Below are 17,431 nucleotides of genomic sequence, written 5' to 3' on the forward strand. Positions count from 1 at the left end.
TTGGTGTACACACATGATAAGAATGATCCCAAAATAATCTGTTTTAATTTAATGAAATCCCACAATTTATGTAAGATTAATTCATGCAAGATTTATGCAAATTTATCTTGTTTGCTTATAAACATTTGAAATGAAACCATAAAATAAAAACGTAATGGCAGCAAACATCTTATTATAACCATACATTTGTTTCATGCTATATTTACATGTAAGCATTATTTGTCTGGTTCACTTATACTTTTGGGCTTGTTTTGTTCATAAACCGTTAGCAGAGAGCATGTTCAGGCTAGCAGCAGTTGGGCAGAGTCGGCAAGAACTTCCGGAAGAACTTCCTGAACTCTGTGTTGAAGACGGTGTAGATAATCGGGTTGAGGGCACTGTTGACGTATCCTAACCAGGTCACGATGCTGCTGACGCTGCTGGGGATGTAGCAGTCTTCACAGAGAGCCCTCATCGTGTGCACTACGAAGAATGGTGTCCAGCAGAACAGGAAGACACCTGGAGATGCATAATCCAGCATTTAAAATGCATTGTGCTTATAATAAACACAACAATGTTGCATGTTATAAACATATGTAAACAAGCTTTAGGGCTTATTAGACTATTAAAATACAAATCAAATGACCAAAAAAAAACATGAGGAAAAAAAGTCATGTTCATGCCTAGGATGATAACTAATGAGAATAAGTTTTAAAAATCATTCTAATTCTGTGGCTACAGCTATAATTAACAACACAGACAGGTTTGCCAGGTACTAGCCCAACACTATCCCAATTATGATTTTTTTTTTCTTTTTCTTTTACAAACAATTATGTTTTATATGAAACATTTGATCTGAGACTGAGCTTTGAACATGAATAGCAATGTGCATTGTGGAAATCCCCGCCCACCCCCCCCCCCCCCCCCCCCCCCCCCCCCCACACACAAACACACTATGGTCTGTACTCAGGTTGACGTGAGGTGAAAGGATTGACAAGTACTGTCAGTACTGTAAGGAGTACATCGGTGGTGCATCTCCCAGGAACCCGTGAAGAGGATAAGTGCATGTCTTAATGTGACGGCTGTCCCCAGTCTGCCTGCGTGACTAAAGTGAGGCTTACATCATAATCGGATTGGAGGATGAGTGAGCAATGATTAGCCAATGAGGGCCAGAGGAGATCCTTGTTTCAGCACATGTGGAAAGAGCATTTGTAATCACTCCTCTAAGCCCAGTTTAGAAGTGAGAGACTACTTTTTTTTCATCTCTTAGTTTTTCTTGTTTTGTTTTTGAGTACACAACACCTCTTACAGAGATCACAGAGGGCAGAGGTGTAAATGTGCCTCTGGAGTTTTATTCTGGTGAATTTGGGTGAAGATTTATACGTGAAATTGCATATTTCAGATGCTGGAGGCCTTTTTTTCTCAGGCTATATTCAGCCTGAGCGATTAAAAGTTCATAACTATATCGTCCATCATAACTTGACATATTAATACATAGAATCTGAAACTTGTACATTGGTTAAAACCATATCTGCACGATTACAGTTGTTTTCTATACTTCTACATCTGTATATAGAGCATAATTTAGTCTGTTTTTCTTATATTAGTGTTATATTCCATCTCTACTGTGTTATTCCCATGTGTGTCTGTACTTTCTTCTGCACTTGAAGCTCCTGTAGTCAAGTCAGATTATTTGAATGTGAAAACACATTTTGGTAATAAAGCCATATGGCCCTGAGCTATGACAGAATACTTGTACTTTAATAAATGATTTTATACAGCCTTTCAGCTTACCTACTACAACAGGAAGCACCTTCATAGCTTTCCTCTCCCTCCCGTTTATTTTCGCTCTCTTCCTTCGCCGGTTCTGGCTCCCGCCGGGGTGTGGGAGCATGGACACGGGACCCGGGCTGTCAGGTTCGGGGAAGTTATCGTGCTCCAGCTCTTCTAAGGTAATGTCGCTCAAGTCTTTCTCGATCACGGGGGGCAGAGGAGGCGGCAGGCCAGACAGCGGCTGGAGGGACGCGGCGGCCTCCTGAAGCTTTCTGCTGGCCTGCATGCTGCTCCTCAGTTTGGCCTTCCTCGCCTCCTCCCACTTCCTCAGGCCCCGGAACATCCCGCAGTACAGCAAGAGCATGATGGGGCACGGCACGAAAAAGGAACAGACGGAGGAGTACACCACGTAGTTGTTGTCCTCCAGCTTGCATTCGCTGTGGTCCCGGTTGGGGACGTTGTTGATCCCGAACATCACGGGGGAAGCCACAGCCAAGGCCAGGATCCATGTGGCTGAAAGCAGGACAATCTGTCGCTGGTCCACGTGTTTGCGGTTGTAGTTAAGAGGAATGGAGACTGCGATGAACCTGGAGGGAACCATATGAGGTATTACAAAGACAGCTCATGCAAAGCTTTTAAATCAACATTGACATTTTTCTTGACACTTTTTTTTTTAATCATGATATGTTAGCTAAGCCGCTGCTCGAATCTCTGATTCGCTGATTGAGTTGTGACCCAGTTAAGTGTTGACCTGATCCTCGCCTGAACCTTCAACTGCTAATCAGATAATAGCACACATATTCAACTTGTATGTGTTTTATAATGTGATTCCAGTTTACAGAAGGCTAATGTAAGGGTGAAACTAACATAACCAGTGAAATGTCTAGGTCATATTTTACCCCAAAATAAACATTGAGAAATAGTTTTTTTTTTTATTTAAAGGGGGGGGGGGGAATGCTCGTTTTCACTCAATATCCTGTTAATCTTGAGTACCTATAGAGTAGTACTGCATCCTTCATAACTCTAAAAAGTCTTTAGTTTTATTATATTCATAAGAGAAAGATAGTCTGTACCGATTTTTCCCGGAAAAACACGACCGACTGGAGGCGTGACGTGTGGGCGGAGCTAAAGAATCACGAGCGCGAGTAGGCTTTTGCGTTGAGAGCATGTGGAAGCTGTGACATTATCGTGAGGGAAAAACCATCATCCAAAATAAACCATGGCTTACAGTCAGATTCAGCCTTTATTTATGATCCAGAATCAGATCCCGAGGCTGAAACTGAACGAGAGCCGCAGCAGCAACGACTCGCTCCGAGCGGGGCTCGAACCCGGGTCTCCGGCATGGGAGGGGACGCACTAACAAGGAGGCAGAGATATTTGAAGCAGTTTTACTCACCGCCTGCGGTTCCAATACACGATCGTGACCCTTTTTCGTTGGGATTGCATCATCCTTAAGAAATAAACGATAAGCAAATCCGGCGTCAAACTGGGCCTTGTTTGTAAAACAAGCATCTTCGAAATGAAGGGAACAAACAAAAACACTTGCACAACTCCGTTGATGCTCTGTAAAAATAAACTCCATCCACTGGTCCCTTAATGCTGTTTTTTTTTGGTAATCTGTGCAGGGTCTTGCCCTGGCAACCAAAAACACACTCCTTTTGTGACTTTTCCCGACGCTCTCGCTCTGATCAGTGAAGTCTGTTGTGCTCTCAGTGCTCTGCTATACGGGAGCGCGCGCTCTTCCGGCAGAAGTGTCCTTAGGACCCATATAAGGAAATTCCGCTCCATCTAACGTCACACAGAGCCATACTCGAAAAAAAACTTTCCGAAACTTGTGACAAACCGGAAGGAGTATTTTGGGAACAAAAATACTCCTTCAAACGTACAACTTAATTTTTGAAACTTTGAATCCAACTCTTTAACAGTGTAAAAAACTCAGTATGCATGAAATAGCATTTCACCCCCCCTTTAATAAAGATTTAATAAACGCAACACTTTTGTTTTGGCCCCATTTTTCATGAGCTGAACTCAAAGATCTTAGACTTTTTCTATGGACACAAAAGGCCTATTTTTCTCAAATATTGTTCGCAAATCTGTCTAAAACTGTGTTAGTGAGCACTTCTACTTTACCGAGATAATCCATCCACCTCACAGGTGTGCATCAAGATGCTGATTAGACAGAATGATTATTGCACATGTGTCTTAGACTGGACACAATAAAAGGCCTCGCTAAAATGTGCAGTTTTATGACACAGCACAATGCCACAGATATCGTAAGTTTTGAGGGAGCGTGCAATAGGCATGCTGACTGCAGGAATGTCCACCACAGCTGTTGCACGTGAATTTAATGCTCATCTCTCTACCATAAATTATAAAGGGTGAAAATGTAGAGTGTGACTTGTGCGATACTCCTATATATTTGAGATTTATGCATATGATTTTATTTAATAACTGGATGATTTGCTGTTGCTGTTTGTAATGACTGAGTTTTATGGTATCTATGTACGACACTTGGGTGCATTTTGTGGTTCTAAACGGGCTTTATATATAAATTTGAGTTGAGTTCTCTTTGAATATAACTGGTTCTCAAAGCTGAATATAATCAGTGACAGAAACAGCCATGTGCCTTAATAATTGCAAACAGGAGCGTGAACCCTGAGGCATCCCAGCATCTCACCACTCATGTTTCAAACTACTCCTGATGCATGAAGCTGTTACACACAGCCGCCGTCCACGAATCTGCTCTCCACACATTGCTTTTTCATGCTGATTGTGTGGCAAGTTCTGCCAGGCGATGCGTTTGCAGCTTTTCCTCGCATAACAAGTTTCACGCTGCTGTATCTCCACAGAGTGCTGTATATCTCTTAGCGTATATCTCATTAATCTCTCAAAACACCTTCTGCTGAGCCACACCGAATGGCAGGAGGCACTCGCCAGGCCAGCGATGGCGGGACAACGGAGGAGGGTCTCAATGAGGAATCAGTTGTAATTTCGAGGTGAAGCCTGCAGCTTAATGCCATTTAGTTATTCTGAACACATTTGCTCAGTTTCTGTCTCTACCCGTCTCTCTCTGTTCTTCTAATCATAGCAGGAAGCCACTTTTATTATAAATGCTATTTCATCGTGTCTTCAAACAGACCCACAATTAGGAAGGTAACCTGCTGTGACCGTTACAGCTTGCAGAGTACAAAACTAGCTGTGCAAAATCAGTGTAGTGCATGCATTTGATTCATCAGTCCTCGGCTCGATTCCCATGAGTTCGAGCATCAGACTTTAAAGGCCTGTTACACACAGCATTTCTATAACTCTAACCCCAACATAAAGTGGTTTCTGGATTACCACAGTGAGTTTTTCTTTAATAATGACTGTAAATACATACCTTTTGCTAAATTAAATTACTAAAATTTAACTAAAAGGAAAATGGAAAATATAGTGATAACACTGGTTGGGAATCACATTTACATGCAAATGGATATTCATTTTCAATTGTGCAAAATTTGTCCAAACTGAATTTGTACAAAGTGTGTAGCATTTGAAGAGGTTAAAACTGACCTTTATTATTACTATAATTATTATTTAAGTTTTACTTAATTTTTTTTCTTTTGATGACTGATTAAAAAATGTGGAAAGCAGTCCATGACAAAACTTTCAAAACATGTATTACATGGGCGTTATTTTACAGTTATATTTAAAAAAGCTTAATTTATTTTTTTTTTATATATATATATATATATATACACACTATATATTTTGATTTCTTTTTAATTACATTTTTTATATATTTTTTTTTCATTATTATTATTATTATTTAAGTATGTCTGTTCTCATTTACATTTATTTTAGTTTTAGGCATTTTAGTACTTCTGGGTTAAACAAAAATAAGAGGAAATTATGCTTATTGCTAACTGAAATTAAATGTAAAAAAAAAAAATATTTACTTTTGTTTTAGTTAAGTGTTCTTTTTTTAGTTTCTTCATTTTATTTATTTATTTTTGTTGTTGTTGTTGTTTATGATGATAACAGTGCGTCCTGCAGTCAGACCCACCTGTCTATGCTGATGGCGCAGAGGTTAAATATAGAGGCGGTGCATAGCATCACATCCATGGTCATCAGTCCATCACATACGGTCATATTGAGGGACCAAACCCCATCCTGGAACTGAGAAGGAGAGAAAATCATCACCGTCTTTAACTCTTCACACATTCATTGTTTCTATCATCCATGCCTCTTTTTACCCTCACTATTTCTCCAATCCCTCCATTCACAATGCTCTCTGACCTCTTTCACCTTCCCCTAACCTTGTGTTCTTACTGCCCCAGCGGAGCGACTGTGGAACCTTAATTTCCTTATTTTCAGCTTGCCATTGTCACAACAACCAAACACACACACACACACACACACACACACACCACATGCTCCGGGGCTGATGGTAATTTAGTATCTGATACGCATCCCGCGATCAAAAAAAAAGAGATAAAACAGCAGAGAGGAGGATTTAATGGCATTTTAATTATTGGCCTGGAGAAGAGGACAGATTCTTAATTGCTTTTTGGTAATGGGCTCTCTCCCATGCCAACGAGCCACTTTCACCCTACAAGTGGAAGCCATGAGATTGTGGTGAGGGGGCTCATGTAAAATTGTAATTAAGCTACAGCTGACTCACTGGAGCATATTTTCTCCATGTCTTTGGCTTGAAGAGCCAGCCAGACTGTCATGAGCCGCTTGGTTCAGTCCGGGTGAACTCGTCCCTGCTGTGTGGGGCCCTCAGTATCCAGGGGACTCTGTAACCAGCGCGGCCCCGAATCCATGGCTGAATTGAATGTTCGATCGCTAGTGTTTTTGGAGGCCTCTTTGGTCTCGGACCTCACGCCCACATCCCGGGGTGGCAGACAATGCGTATTGTGCGATGTGTGTTTATGACGTCCAGCTCTGGCAGAGACAGTCCGTCTCGGCAGGAGGGGACCGAATGAATGCATGTCTGCAAAGTGTTTTGCTGAAGGGTAACAATTGAGTATTGATGCTAAGTTTGTTTTGCACTGTTATGGAACAGTGTCATATAGCTGTTCATTAGAACGGTTAAGAATTTAATTAAAATCAAGTGAATAGATGAAAGATTACGGATTCCTGTTAACCCTAGTTTATACGTCAAATAATGTTGAAACAAGAAAAAAGTTTTAAACATGTTTTTAGGTTCACATTCTCAACAAACAAAAAAAATCACTAAAAATTTAATATTTTAATAACTTAAATAGCTTTGTATGTGTATATAAGTGTATGTGTATAAACAAACGCAAAAAAATTGATAGATAGATAGATAGATAGATTGATTGATATTTAAGTAAATGGCTAACATATAATTTATTAATTTATATTTATGAATCTATTAATAAATATGTTAATAATTAAATATATATATATATACATGCACTCAAAATTAAATATTTACATATTTTAAATATTTTAATATTACATAAATATTGCATGCATTTTTTTTTTTTTACTTTTTTATTTTTTTTTATTAAGGCCAATATTGAATGAAATCACGTTATTACAAATAGCAGACTTGAAATACACTAGCTTTAGAATAGACAATAGCTAAACCCGCATGAAAGTGGTCAAAACTTACAGTGGTACCAATAAGAAGGTTTTACCTCGTCATTTAAGATGATCAGCAGGTAAACCAGCTTAGTGGGGTTTTAATGTAGGTACAAACCTGTTCGTTTTCTGGCCACCTTAGGCATTGTAACCTACATATTAATCTATATGAAGTGAAATATCTAGGAAATGAAGTGCGTTGACTCACCTCTGCATACACGAACAGTGGTAAGACCAGAACAGCCAGCAACAGATCAGCAACAGCCAAGCTGACTATGAAGTAGTTGGTAGTGGTTTTGAGCGCTTTCTCCGTGTACACGCTCAGACACACCAGCACGTTCCCGCAGATGATGATGATGATCAATACTATCCCGAAGATGAGCGCTGGGAAGTTGTAGTTGGTGGTGTGGCTGGAGACGGTGAGGTTGGCTGGCATGTCTGCCTCTACAATAACCGGTCATCTGGGAAACCCTTGAGAAAACTGACCGATAAAACCCGTTTCTTCTTTGCCATTATTTACGCGTTTCTGAAAACTCCGAAAGTTCCGCTGAACTCCGAAGCGCTTTGGAACTGCGTCCCGTTATTTTCTGCCTTTTGAAGGTGAAAAGACGGTCAGAGTAGGCTCTAAAATCATCGCTGTTCATTCTTCGCTGTTTGATGCAAAAGTTTTCTCTCAGGTCCGCATCTCATCTCAGCTCAGCTCGAGTGCTTCTATTTCCATCCACCTGCGCGCAGTCTTAAAGCGGCTTACAGCGACGCGTTACTGTTAATATCTGGGACGCTTCATTATATTAGCCTGGGGTTATTGAAAACGCCTTTCTTTATAATAACATCACTTGTTAAAGTTAGTGAATGTGGCTGTATAAAGCCACTGACGTGTCATCGTTTCACCGGGTGTATCTGTCCGCTTTAGTTTCACCCTAATAATCCACGGGAGAGCTAATCTCGTCCTGCTGGCGGTGGGTGTGACATTCTCCACGACTGGCTGAAGGATGGAGGTTTAAATCCTGCGTTATTTGAACGTATGCTGCTGTATTAAATCTCTTATTTAATCGTTGATTCGCACGGTTGACAAAAAAAAAATATTTATATATATATATATAATGTATATATGTATATGTATATATCCATTTGTGAGTATCATTGGCACGATTTTCTGATTGCATTTGTACTATTTATACGCATTTTCATTGTCGTTCATTGCACAGATAGCTAAGCACCAGCTGTCATAAATACTGTAGTAAAGTGGATAAAATAAGGACAGTTTGTCGCAAAGTGCTTGATTACTTAAACGCCATTTTTGCTCGCGAGCGGGAAAATGCGTGACTCACTTTAGCGGCTCTTGACCTTTTCATGATTGTTTTAATTTTTCAGCGATTCTTTCCCCCCAAGATTTACAATTAAAATGTACATATTTTTATAAGATCAAGTTAATATGGTTTTACAAAAAAAAAAAAAAAAATCCACCTTATTTTTTAATGTAGCCTAAGCTGTTTTCTGTGAATGTGTGAGACTTCCGCTTCATTAGATGTGGCGAAAATAAACGGAAAATAAACCGTACAATCCATTGTGCTACAACATAGTGTGTTTATAGTTAAAATAATGTGGTTAAAACACAAGTTTGCAATATCAAGCAGCAAAATGAGCACAACTAAAAATAGCTGGATTGTAACCGGAAGCTAGAACCATTACATTTACAAATACATTAAGCACTCCGTGTGTGTCCCTCACAGAACAGTGGTTTATGGGGTTGTCTTTTGTAAAATGTCCAGTTAAACATTCGTCAAAACAAATTAGTGCTGCTTTCATTCGGGCTGCCTTGTGGAGAAGTTTACACAGATTATCTGGTGTGTCTCTTTGTCTCTGAGATTCATCCATTAGATAAAGTGGCTCATGGTACATTAAAATGAACAGCATTTTGGATACAACGACGAGCGAAAATAAAGGCAATTCAAATATTATAATTGCATATAACAGTAAACATGCTGTTAGGAATGATGTTTTATAGTAATATTTAATAATGCATGTTAATGACCTTACATAATATTTTTTTTCTAGTCGTTTTTATTATGATTGGCATGCCTCTATAATCCATTCCACTGAGGAAGCTTGGTAGTCACTGATGACATCATTATCATAATCATCATCAACACTGTCATCACGATTAGTGTTTACTCCACTGTGGAGAGCAGAGCTGCGGTGGAAATGTTTGATAGGGTCTAAGCTGCTTTGATCCAGACGTTGTTGTCTAACCTTTCAAATCTGACCCACAAACAGCTAAATGATGTAAAGTGTTCTCATCTGACTTTTTAATTCAAGTTTGCTGTTTCCAAGACTTTTGTAGCTCATATGGCCAGTGCTAGTCGTCCGGTACACAGCCAGTGAGAGCGACCGGTCTGTGTGCACCCTGCATTGTGTCATAATCTATTTTGCCTTGGATTATCTGTGTAGGTTTTTATCTGCATTATGATAAATCTTTGAGTAATGCTTTGACCTTTCCAGGTTGTAAAGAGACGAATGCAAAAGCGTTGACCTTTTATGTAGAAAAGGCCTGCTGTTTTGTTCAGCCGAAATGTGAGTGAAACTCATTGATTCTGTAAATTTAGTAATAATATGACATATGTATATGTATTGATTGGAATATTGAAGATTAATGAATTTGTTGTTTCAGTTTTATTTGTTGGCTAACCATCAGTTAAAAAGCAATATCTGCCCCTGTGACCTTTTATAAGTGATTTATTATGATTATTCATTTCTGAGTTACATAGAGCTGTATTGGAGGAGACTGAGCTGAACTTCTTAGACAGCAATGCATCAAACAGAAGATAAACTAAACTAAAACTTACAACTTTTGCATAGAAGTTTTGGATACAAAGGTCATTTATGGGACAGCGTCTGTGATGTAATATGCATAATAAATAAATTATTTTCATTTCATTAATTCTTTTGTTACAAATAAGCTATATTTTTAGTTGTGTCTACAATAATAAATGCTGTTTTTAAGCCTACTTTTTTCACACTGGGTTAAGCATTAAAAACAACAACTCATTTTGCACTCACTTCATCTCCAGAAAAAAGAAATTGATCAAAAATGTTGCAGTTCGTGGAAGTAAATCAGTCCTGTGTTTGTGTCCTGATTAAAGTATGGATCTAGTCAGGGAAGTATCTTTATCAAAGACAATTGCAGTTCCACATCAACACTTTGATATTTTATTTTACTTACTAGATAGAATGAAAGTAAACAGCTCTGTTTCAATCAATTCGTTTGACGTTTTTATTTTGATCTGTGCATGCTGTTGCAGCATACATTGCTGTGTTGTTATTAAAGTGAGCTAAAAATCCATTTGTTATCGATTGTAAATTGTGCATGTATTATTTATATCCTATTCCTTTCTCATTAATGTCAGATTGAACCTTAAATAGTATTCAAATAAAAACACTTACCGTCACCATAAAACATTATTAAATCTTACTCGTATCTTAAATCTTAAGCATCAGTTTACTGTAATGTGCAAGGTTCGGTTAAAGAGTAGGGACAATAACATTAACTCTGAAACCTGAAGAGAAAACGTACATCAACTAATGCAAGAAATCTGTTCTGGGGTACGTTTCAAAAAACAATGACGTAACTCACTACCATGATACATTGATGAAGAAACAAACTAGCTAATCATGACTCTTTCCTGAAAGGGAATTTTGTCACACATCCACCATTCACACCATGTTGGTTAACAGTTGTCTTTAATGATGTCAAGTAGGTGGTAGAGTAATAAATTGGACTTAAAACAATTTTTTTAGATGCAAAAATACACTTATATTAAAATGGAACTATCATGTTGCATTCATCAGTTTAATATTGCTATTATTAATTTTTTAAATGTTAGTTTTATGTGTTAGTCAAGTAACTTCTGGTGTGTTTTATGTATTAAAAGTGATTATAATCACCTTTTTGATATAATTATATTGAACAAAGCTGCATTTTGTTTGGGCCTATGCAGATTCTACACTCTGAAAAATAAAGGTTCCAAAAATGAACCATTTCTATTTCCATAAAGAACCTTTCAGTGAACAGTTCTTAAAAGAATCATTTCCTTTTCTTAATGTGAAGAACATTTGAATAATCTTAAGAAACTTTCGTGGAATGGAAAGGTTCCATGGATGTTAAATATTCTTCATGGAACCATCAATGCCAATGAAGAACCTTCCAGTTTGCAACAATTTAGCACCAAATGTTAGCATTATGTCCGATGTCAAACCTGTGTTTTGAAGCAAATCCAGTTGAGAACCACTGATCTGCATTACTAACCGGTCGGTCATGGGTTCAAACCCCTTAAGCTTCAAGTGACAGTTATGAATGCTGAATTAGCCACCTGTTCATAACGGACACAGTAGACTAACACATTATCTGTGTGTTCGCTAAGATTAGCGTTAGCCATTGCATGAAAACACTGAGAATAACGCAGCGGTAACTAACCTATTCATTCTGTTGTGTGTTTTTGAGTGTGTTTGTGATCACAGATGGTTGACGGCTCCGCTGCAGCTGTTGTGTGCGGCTGCCATGCCTACTCTTACCAAGATTGGTTTTGGCTCAGCTGGGGCAGTTATATGACAGCAGGAGGGCATTGTGGGTAAATGGTCATGTGGTGTGATCTGTTGCATGAACATCTTTCACAGTGAGCGTGTTTGTTTACCTCTCCGTCAGGGTGTAGACTTTGATTACAGATTCACACACACACGTACAACAGCAGCTTTCAGATCCAAACACATGGAAATGATTTATAATAATATTGATTTTCAACTTAAAATTGTGAGGCAGAAGTTGACCTTTTGTTTGCTAGGAGTTGGCCTTTTCAAACTTCTCTTGCAATTTAGAAAAAAAGCGTTTTCTTTGTTTCCAGGTGACATTAAATACAGACCTTTTTGTTCTTAAATCTCAAATTGCTATTGTAATTATTATTATTATTTTAAATCCCTTTAAAAAACATCCCCAGTAATCTAGTCATTAAAAGCTGTCACTGCTGATCAGGCAGAGATGTGTTCCTTTCCTAGTTAACAGGAAACATTCTCACAATTTCCACAAACATTTTTTAAATATGCATTCTTATAATGTTACGGGAAAACTTTCTTAGAACAACATTCTTGGAATGTCCTTTTAATGTTATTTGTACTTATTGAATGTTCTCATAATGTTACGAGAAAATATTATTAGAGTTTTCAAAATAATTTCAAATAATATTAGATTTTGGGTAACAATAAAATTAGGGGAATGTTGTTATAAAATTTTTAGTAACCTTTAAATGATGCCAGAATCACGACAAGAATACCAGACGACAGAAACATTTCAAAAACAATGTTTCCACCATATATATTTTATAACCTTACTTTTTTAACTGGACTGTTACTTCTTATTTACACCATCATTAAATATGTGATGGTAATACTGGGCATTTGTAATAACAAAAATAAAATAAAAATAAACTATGATTTACATTTAAGAAACTTTAGACTTTAGACCATTTTTATGGATTTATTAAAAAGGGAAAGTCTATTTCTCTGCATGGTACATGTGTTTCAAAGGCACTTGACTCCCTCTATTGGTACTGAAGGTCTAGAACATTAACAATGGGATCAAGGGAATTCTTTGGGATTCTTTGATCTAGAAAACAGTCATTGTGAAAGTCATAACTGTAGGTGCTAGCTGGTCAGATTCATTCTTCAGAAACAGTGGATGTTTATAAAGATGGGAGTCTTCAGCATAGTCTCCTTTTCATCTGAATGAACTGAGCTCAGCTGCTTGAAATGTAAGTGCATAAGACATTAGCTCAAAACTACACTCAGTAATCATTGTGAAGTGCCAGAATATCAATCACACATACCCCAAATGTATCCGTTCAAGCTGCCCTCTCGGTTTCCATCTCTCACGCTGCTCACAACAGATCAGTCTTCAATCCGCGTGTCATTTGGATGCTCTCTGACATACGTGACAATTGTCATTGTTAATTACCACAGCCCTCCCTGCTTCACTAAGCGCTTTTTATCTCCCCTAATTGTGTATTATTATAAAATATATCTAAAGATTTGTGAAAGGGGTCATGCCAGCTGTCTCCTCTGTTCACCATCTCATTCTTAACATAAACAAATGTGTTCAATAACCTCTGAGAGAGCTTTAAGGCTCATTATTCCTACATAAAAGAATGGACTGAACCTATAAACCATCAAATTAGAGTAAATAAATGGCCGTTGATTCGCTGCTGTTGGTGAGTTAAAGTCAAAGTCAGGTCTATAACAGAGAAATGAGAGCTTCATAATTTGAATCATCTGTCGTGGTGCTCATCTTTAGGCATAACTACTGGAGGACAGACGATGTGTACTATGCAGAAAACCCCAATACAAAGTTCAAACACATTAGTGAAACGAGTTGCTTTTCATCAAATGCAGAGAAATAACCTGATTGGGTTTTTAATGCATCCCATTCGTTATTAATGGCGTGTCTTAAATTGACTGAATATAAGACTTCAGATCATTATAAGATACTGCATGTAGAAAATTGTGTTTAGTTTACTCAAAAATAGAAAAAAATTGTGTGTGAAAAATGTGAGTGTGTCACTGCTACAATGCTAGTACATGGTTGTTTTTACTGTGTTGCTACTTTTTAATGTGTTATGTGGTTTCTGTGTGATGTAGTGTGTTACTGTGTGGTTGCTAGGGTGTTTAAAGGGTTAGTTCACCCAAAAATGAAAATGATGTCATTAATGACTTAATAATTTATCTTCGGAACACAGTTTAAAATATTTTAGTCTGAGAGCTCTTAGTCCCTCCATTGAAGCTGTGTGTACGGTATACTTTCCATGTCCAAAAAGGTAAGAAAAACATCATCAAAGTAGTCCATGTGACATCAGAGGGTCAGTTAGAATTTTTTGAAGCATCGAAAATACATTTTGGTCCAAAACTAACAAAAACGACAACTTTATTCAGCCTTTTAGTTTTTGTTATTTTTGGACCAAAATGTATTTTCGATGCTTCAAAAAATTCTAACTGACCCTCTGATGTCACATGGACTACTTTGATGATGTAGTGTGTTGCTATGTGTTTTCTAGTGTGTTTAAGTGTGTGTTGCAGTGTGGTTGCTAAGGTGTTTAAGTGTTTTTAGTGTGTTATGTGGTTGTTAGGTTATTCTGATAGATGTATTGTTTTGCTATGTGTTTGCTAGAAGGTTGTACCATCTGTCAGGCTAAATTATACATTCAATTGCTTCCAGTAATATTGCACCACTTAACTGTACCACACATAGTACTGGATTATGTGTTATGTGCCAAAGTTTATTAGTTATTGTTAGAGGTTATTAGTTATTGTTATGTGCCAAAGTTTATTAGTTATTTATTAGTTATTGTTGTTATTGTTAAATCCCTAACTATACAATAGCAATGGTGATGTGGTGTTTTTGTGTTGGAAATACTGTCTGACTGATTTTTTAGTTACTGATCAGCTGTTTACTGGAAACCATAATCATGATCTTTACTACTGTCATTCATTCACTAAACATGTGTGTGCTTGTATAATCTCTTTTCTCTGTCACACAATCCTTCCTTCCTCATTGATTTATTAGCAATCCCAACAATTCAAACATGTGAGTAAACCAATTCCTTGGTCCCCTCAACCGGTTAACCACCAATGAAGGAAGTCAACACTGTTAGTCATGTTTGTCTTTATTAGCATGAGCGCACATGTGTTGTCATGTCACGTCAAGTGTAAGGAACCATTGGCAAATAACTAATGAAAAGGCAAATAGTCAGGCCAATAAAACTCATTTAGGATAAGACTTACATCATGCTGACATTTCATGATCAATGACTTGGGGGGTACAAAAGGGCTTGGAATAAAAGCCAGACAAGAAGCTTTAGACGACTGCTTGAGCGCTACAAGAACATCAAACCAAGGGTGAGTGAAGATTCTTTTGATTGCTAGGAAAAATGGTTTGTCTTTCAAAACAAAAAGTTCTCATTTTCATCTTTTGAAGGTGTGGAAATGTCTCTTCTCAGAAGTCTGACACAAGTGTCCATCCTTGCAATATTTCTCATCCAGTGTGCCACCAGCCTTCCGGTTCTGGGCAGGTCAGGTCATGTTCAACCTCAAAAATTAATCGGATTTTCAACCTCAGTCTGATCTTGGGAGCGATTTCTAAAATGAAAAAGGAGTAGTGTCAGGGCTGTCAAATCTTATTAGATCTTTATTTCTTTGTCCTTGCATGATTTTCTTCTGTACGTTTTTATTTCTTCCTTCCACTTTCTCCAGTTCTGTCTAGAGGTGATAAGAGAATCAATTCTCTTAGCTTATGTTGTTTTTTTCCCGATGGCAAACATACCAAATCAACTTTTTTCCACAGTTTCACAGTTGATGTATCGGCTCATTTATGTTTTGGCCTTCATCCCAACAGGTATCTCGGAGAAGAGGACAGCATCTCAACAACAGACATCTTTTCACCTAGAAAGATGTTATTTCCCAGGGATGATGCAGATATGCTTTTTGATGACCGGGATTGGTGGGTTTCATAAACTTTTTTATTTTTAATAAACAAGTCACGTTTGTGATCTGTCAAATCCATGCTTATTTAAGTGCAGACAGCCCCCTTGTGGAGAACTCTGGCTCTTCTCATCTAGTTTCTTATTAACTTGTATCTGATAAACTGATAAACTTTTTTTTAAATGAGATCTTTCCAAAAAAAAAAAAAAAAAAAAAAAACATGCATATACTTGTCATATTTGAGTCATTGAATAAACACTTTGACATCGATCCCGATCCATATCTCCAGGAGATCTGGGCTTCACACGAGGCAGTTGGGTGACATTGAGTTCACAAACAGATATGCTGAACTCCTCAAATCCAAAGCTAAAATCACATCCATCTGTGGCTTCCTGAAACGCATGCAAAGCAGCAAGAAAAGGTAAAGCTATCTTTTTCTTTCCCTTGGCAGTAAGCTAACCCAGTTATGATATCAGTATACAAAATTATACTTAGCAATATTTTCAATACATAATGTATATTTCTGCTCTCAAGTGATATATTCTGACATTACATGCTCTGTGTGTTTGCAGCAGCGTCGGTGGAGAAACCGACAGATTGATTTCCATGATGAGACAGTATTCATGTCCGAACATGTACCAGTGAAGACTGGCTTCATGTCCAAGAAACCTGAAGACAACAACTTCACAATCTATCAGTTTTAAAATCCTTGAGACAAACTGTTTGTATATATTTGAATAAATAATGATTTTTTTCCCCCTCCAAATTTGTCTCATAAAACTTCAGATACAGTTGCAATCAATAACATTTCAGATTTGAGGATAGTGTCTTGGCTTGTTTTTGAAACCACACCTTTAGCTCCTCAAAGGCACATGCTGGTTTATAAATTTAACACTAGACAATAAGTTCACAAGCCTTTATGAGAGCTTTATAGTACTAAAAGCTTTCATGCTACTATAATGTGGCTTACAATATCATATCACTTAATATACGACCGTTCAAAGTTTGTTGTCACAATAAACAGCAGAGGCGTGTTAAGATGCATTTTATAGACATTGTTTAAAAATAGCGTAAGAACAGATTTATTGAGAAGATCTTAATCAACGCTACATGGATATGGTATTCAAAGTAACATGGGTCTTTCCTGTGTTTGGTGCCTTTTGGACAGAAAATATAACTTTTTAAAATAACATTTTGAATAATCATCAAAGGGGGATTTTGTTCAAGCTTAGGCAAATGAATGTAAGCGTTTATGTAAAAAAAAACTTTGGAATGGAAATAAAAATGGCCACCCTGTTAGGGCCAGATAGTATTATAAGTTCTGTAAACTTGTTTAATTTGAGAATATATCTTAAAATACTCATTCATTCTGAGTTCTGCTTAATATTATAATCTGTAGTTCACATAACATTTTCTATTATATAAGCAATTGTATTATTATATTTATATACTTATGTCCTTTTGTTCATTTAAAAACATTATTAAAATATACCCAAAATGGGGAAAACCTAATCACAGTGTTGTTGGTGTTTTTGAATATAAAACAACAACAACAAAAAATTTA

At 37.3% G+C, this 17,431-nt stretch overlaps 1 protein-coding gene across 1 annotated transcript; it reads right to left on the reverse strand.

Moving 5' to 3' along the window:
* On the reverse strand, positions 1–7,855 carry LOC113042899 (D(4) dopamine receptor-like). Its single transcript, XM_026201904.1, has 4 exons — positions 7,556–7,855; positions 5,798–5,910; positions 1,774–2,339; positions 1–498 (listed from the first exon to the last, which is right to left on the reverse strand). Exons 1-4 carry the CDS (start codon positions 7,781–7,783, stop codon positions 287–289), a joined length of 1,119 nt encoding a protein of 372 aa, XP_026057689.1. The 5' UTR covers positions 7,784–7,855; the 3' UTR covers positions 1–286.
* Positions 7,856–17,431: the final 9,576 nt, after the last annotated feature.

The sequence above is a fragment of the Carassius auratus genome, chromosome 25 (assembly GCF_003368295.1).
Source record: "Carassius auratus strain Wakin chromosome 25, ASM336829v1, whole genome shotgun sequence".
NCBI lineage: Eukaryota > Metazoa > Chordata > Actinopteri > Cypriniformes > Cyprinidae > Carassius > Carassius auratus.

Coding starts and splice junctions, on each gene's coding strand:
- LOC113042899 (XM_026201904.1), bottom strand. CDS start 7,783: ATGCCAGCCAACCTCACCGTCTCCAGCCACACCACCAACTACAACTTC. Junction 2,340..5,797: donor TGCGCCATCAGCATAGACAG/GTGGGTCTGACT, acceptor GGTTCCCTCCAG/GTTCATCGCAGTCTCCATTC. Junction 499..1,773: donor GGTGCTTCCTGTTGTAGTAG/GTAAGCTGAAAG, acceptor ATGCATCTCCAG/GTGTCTTCCTGTTCTGCTGG.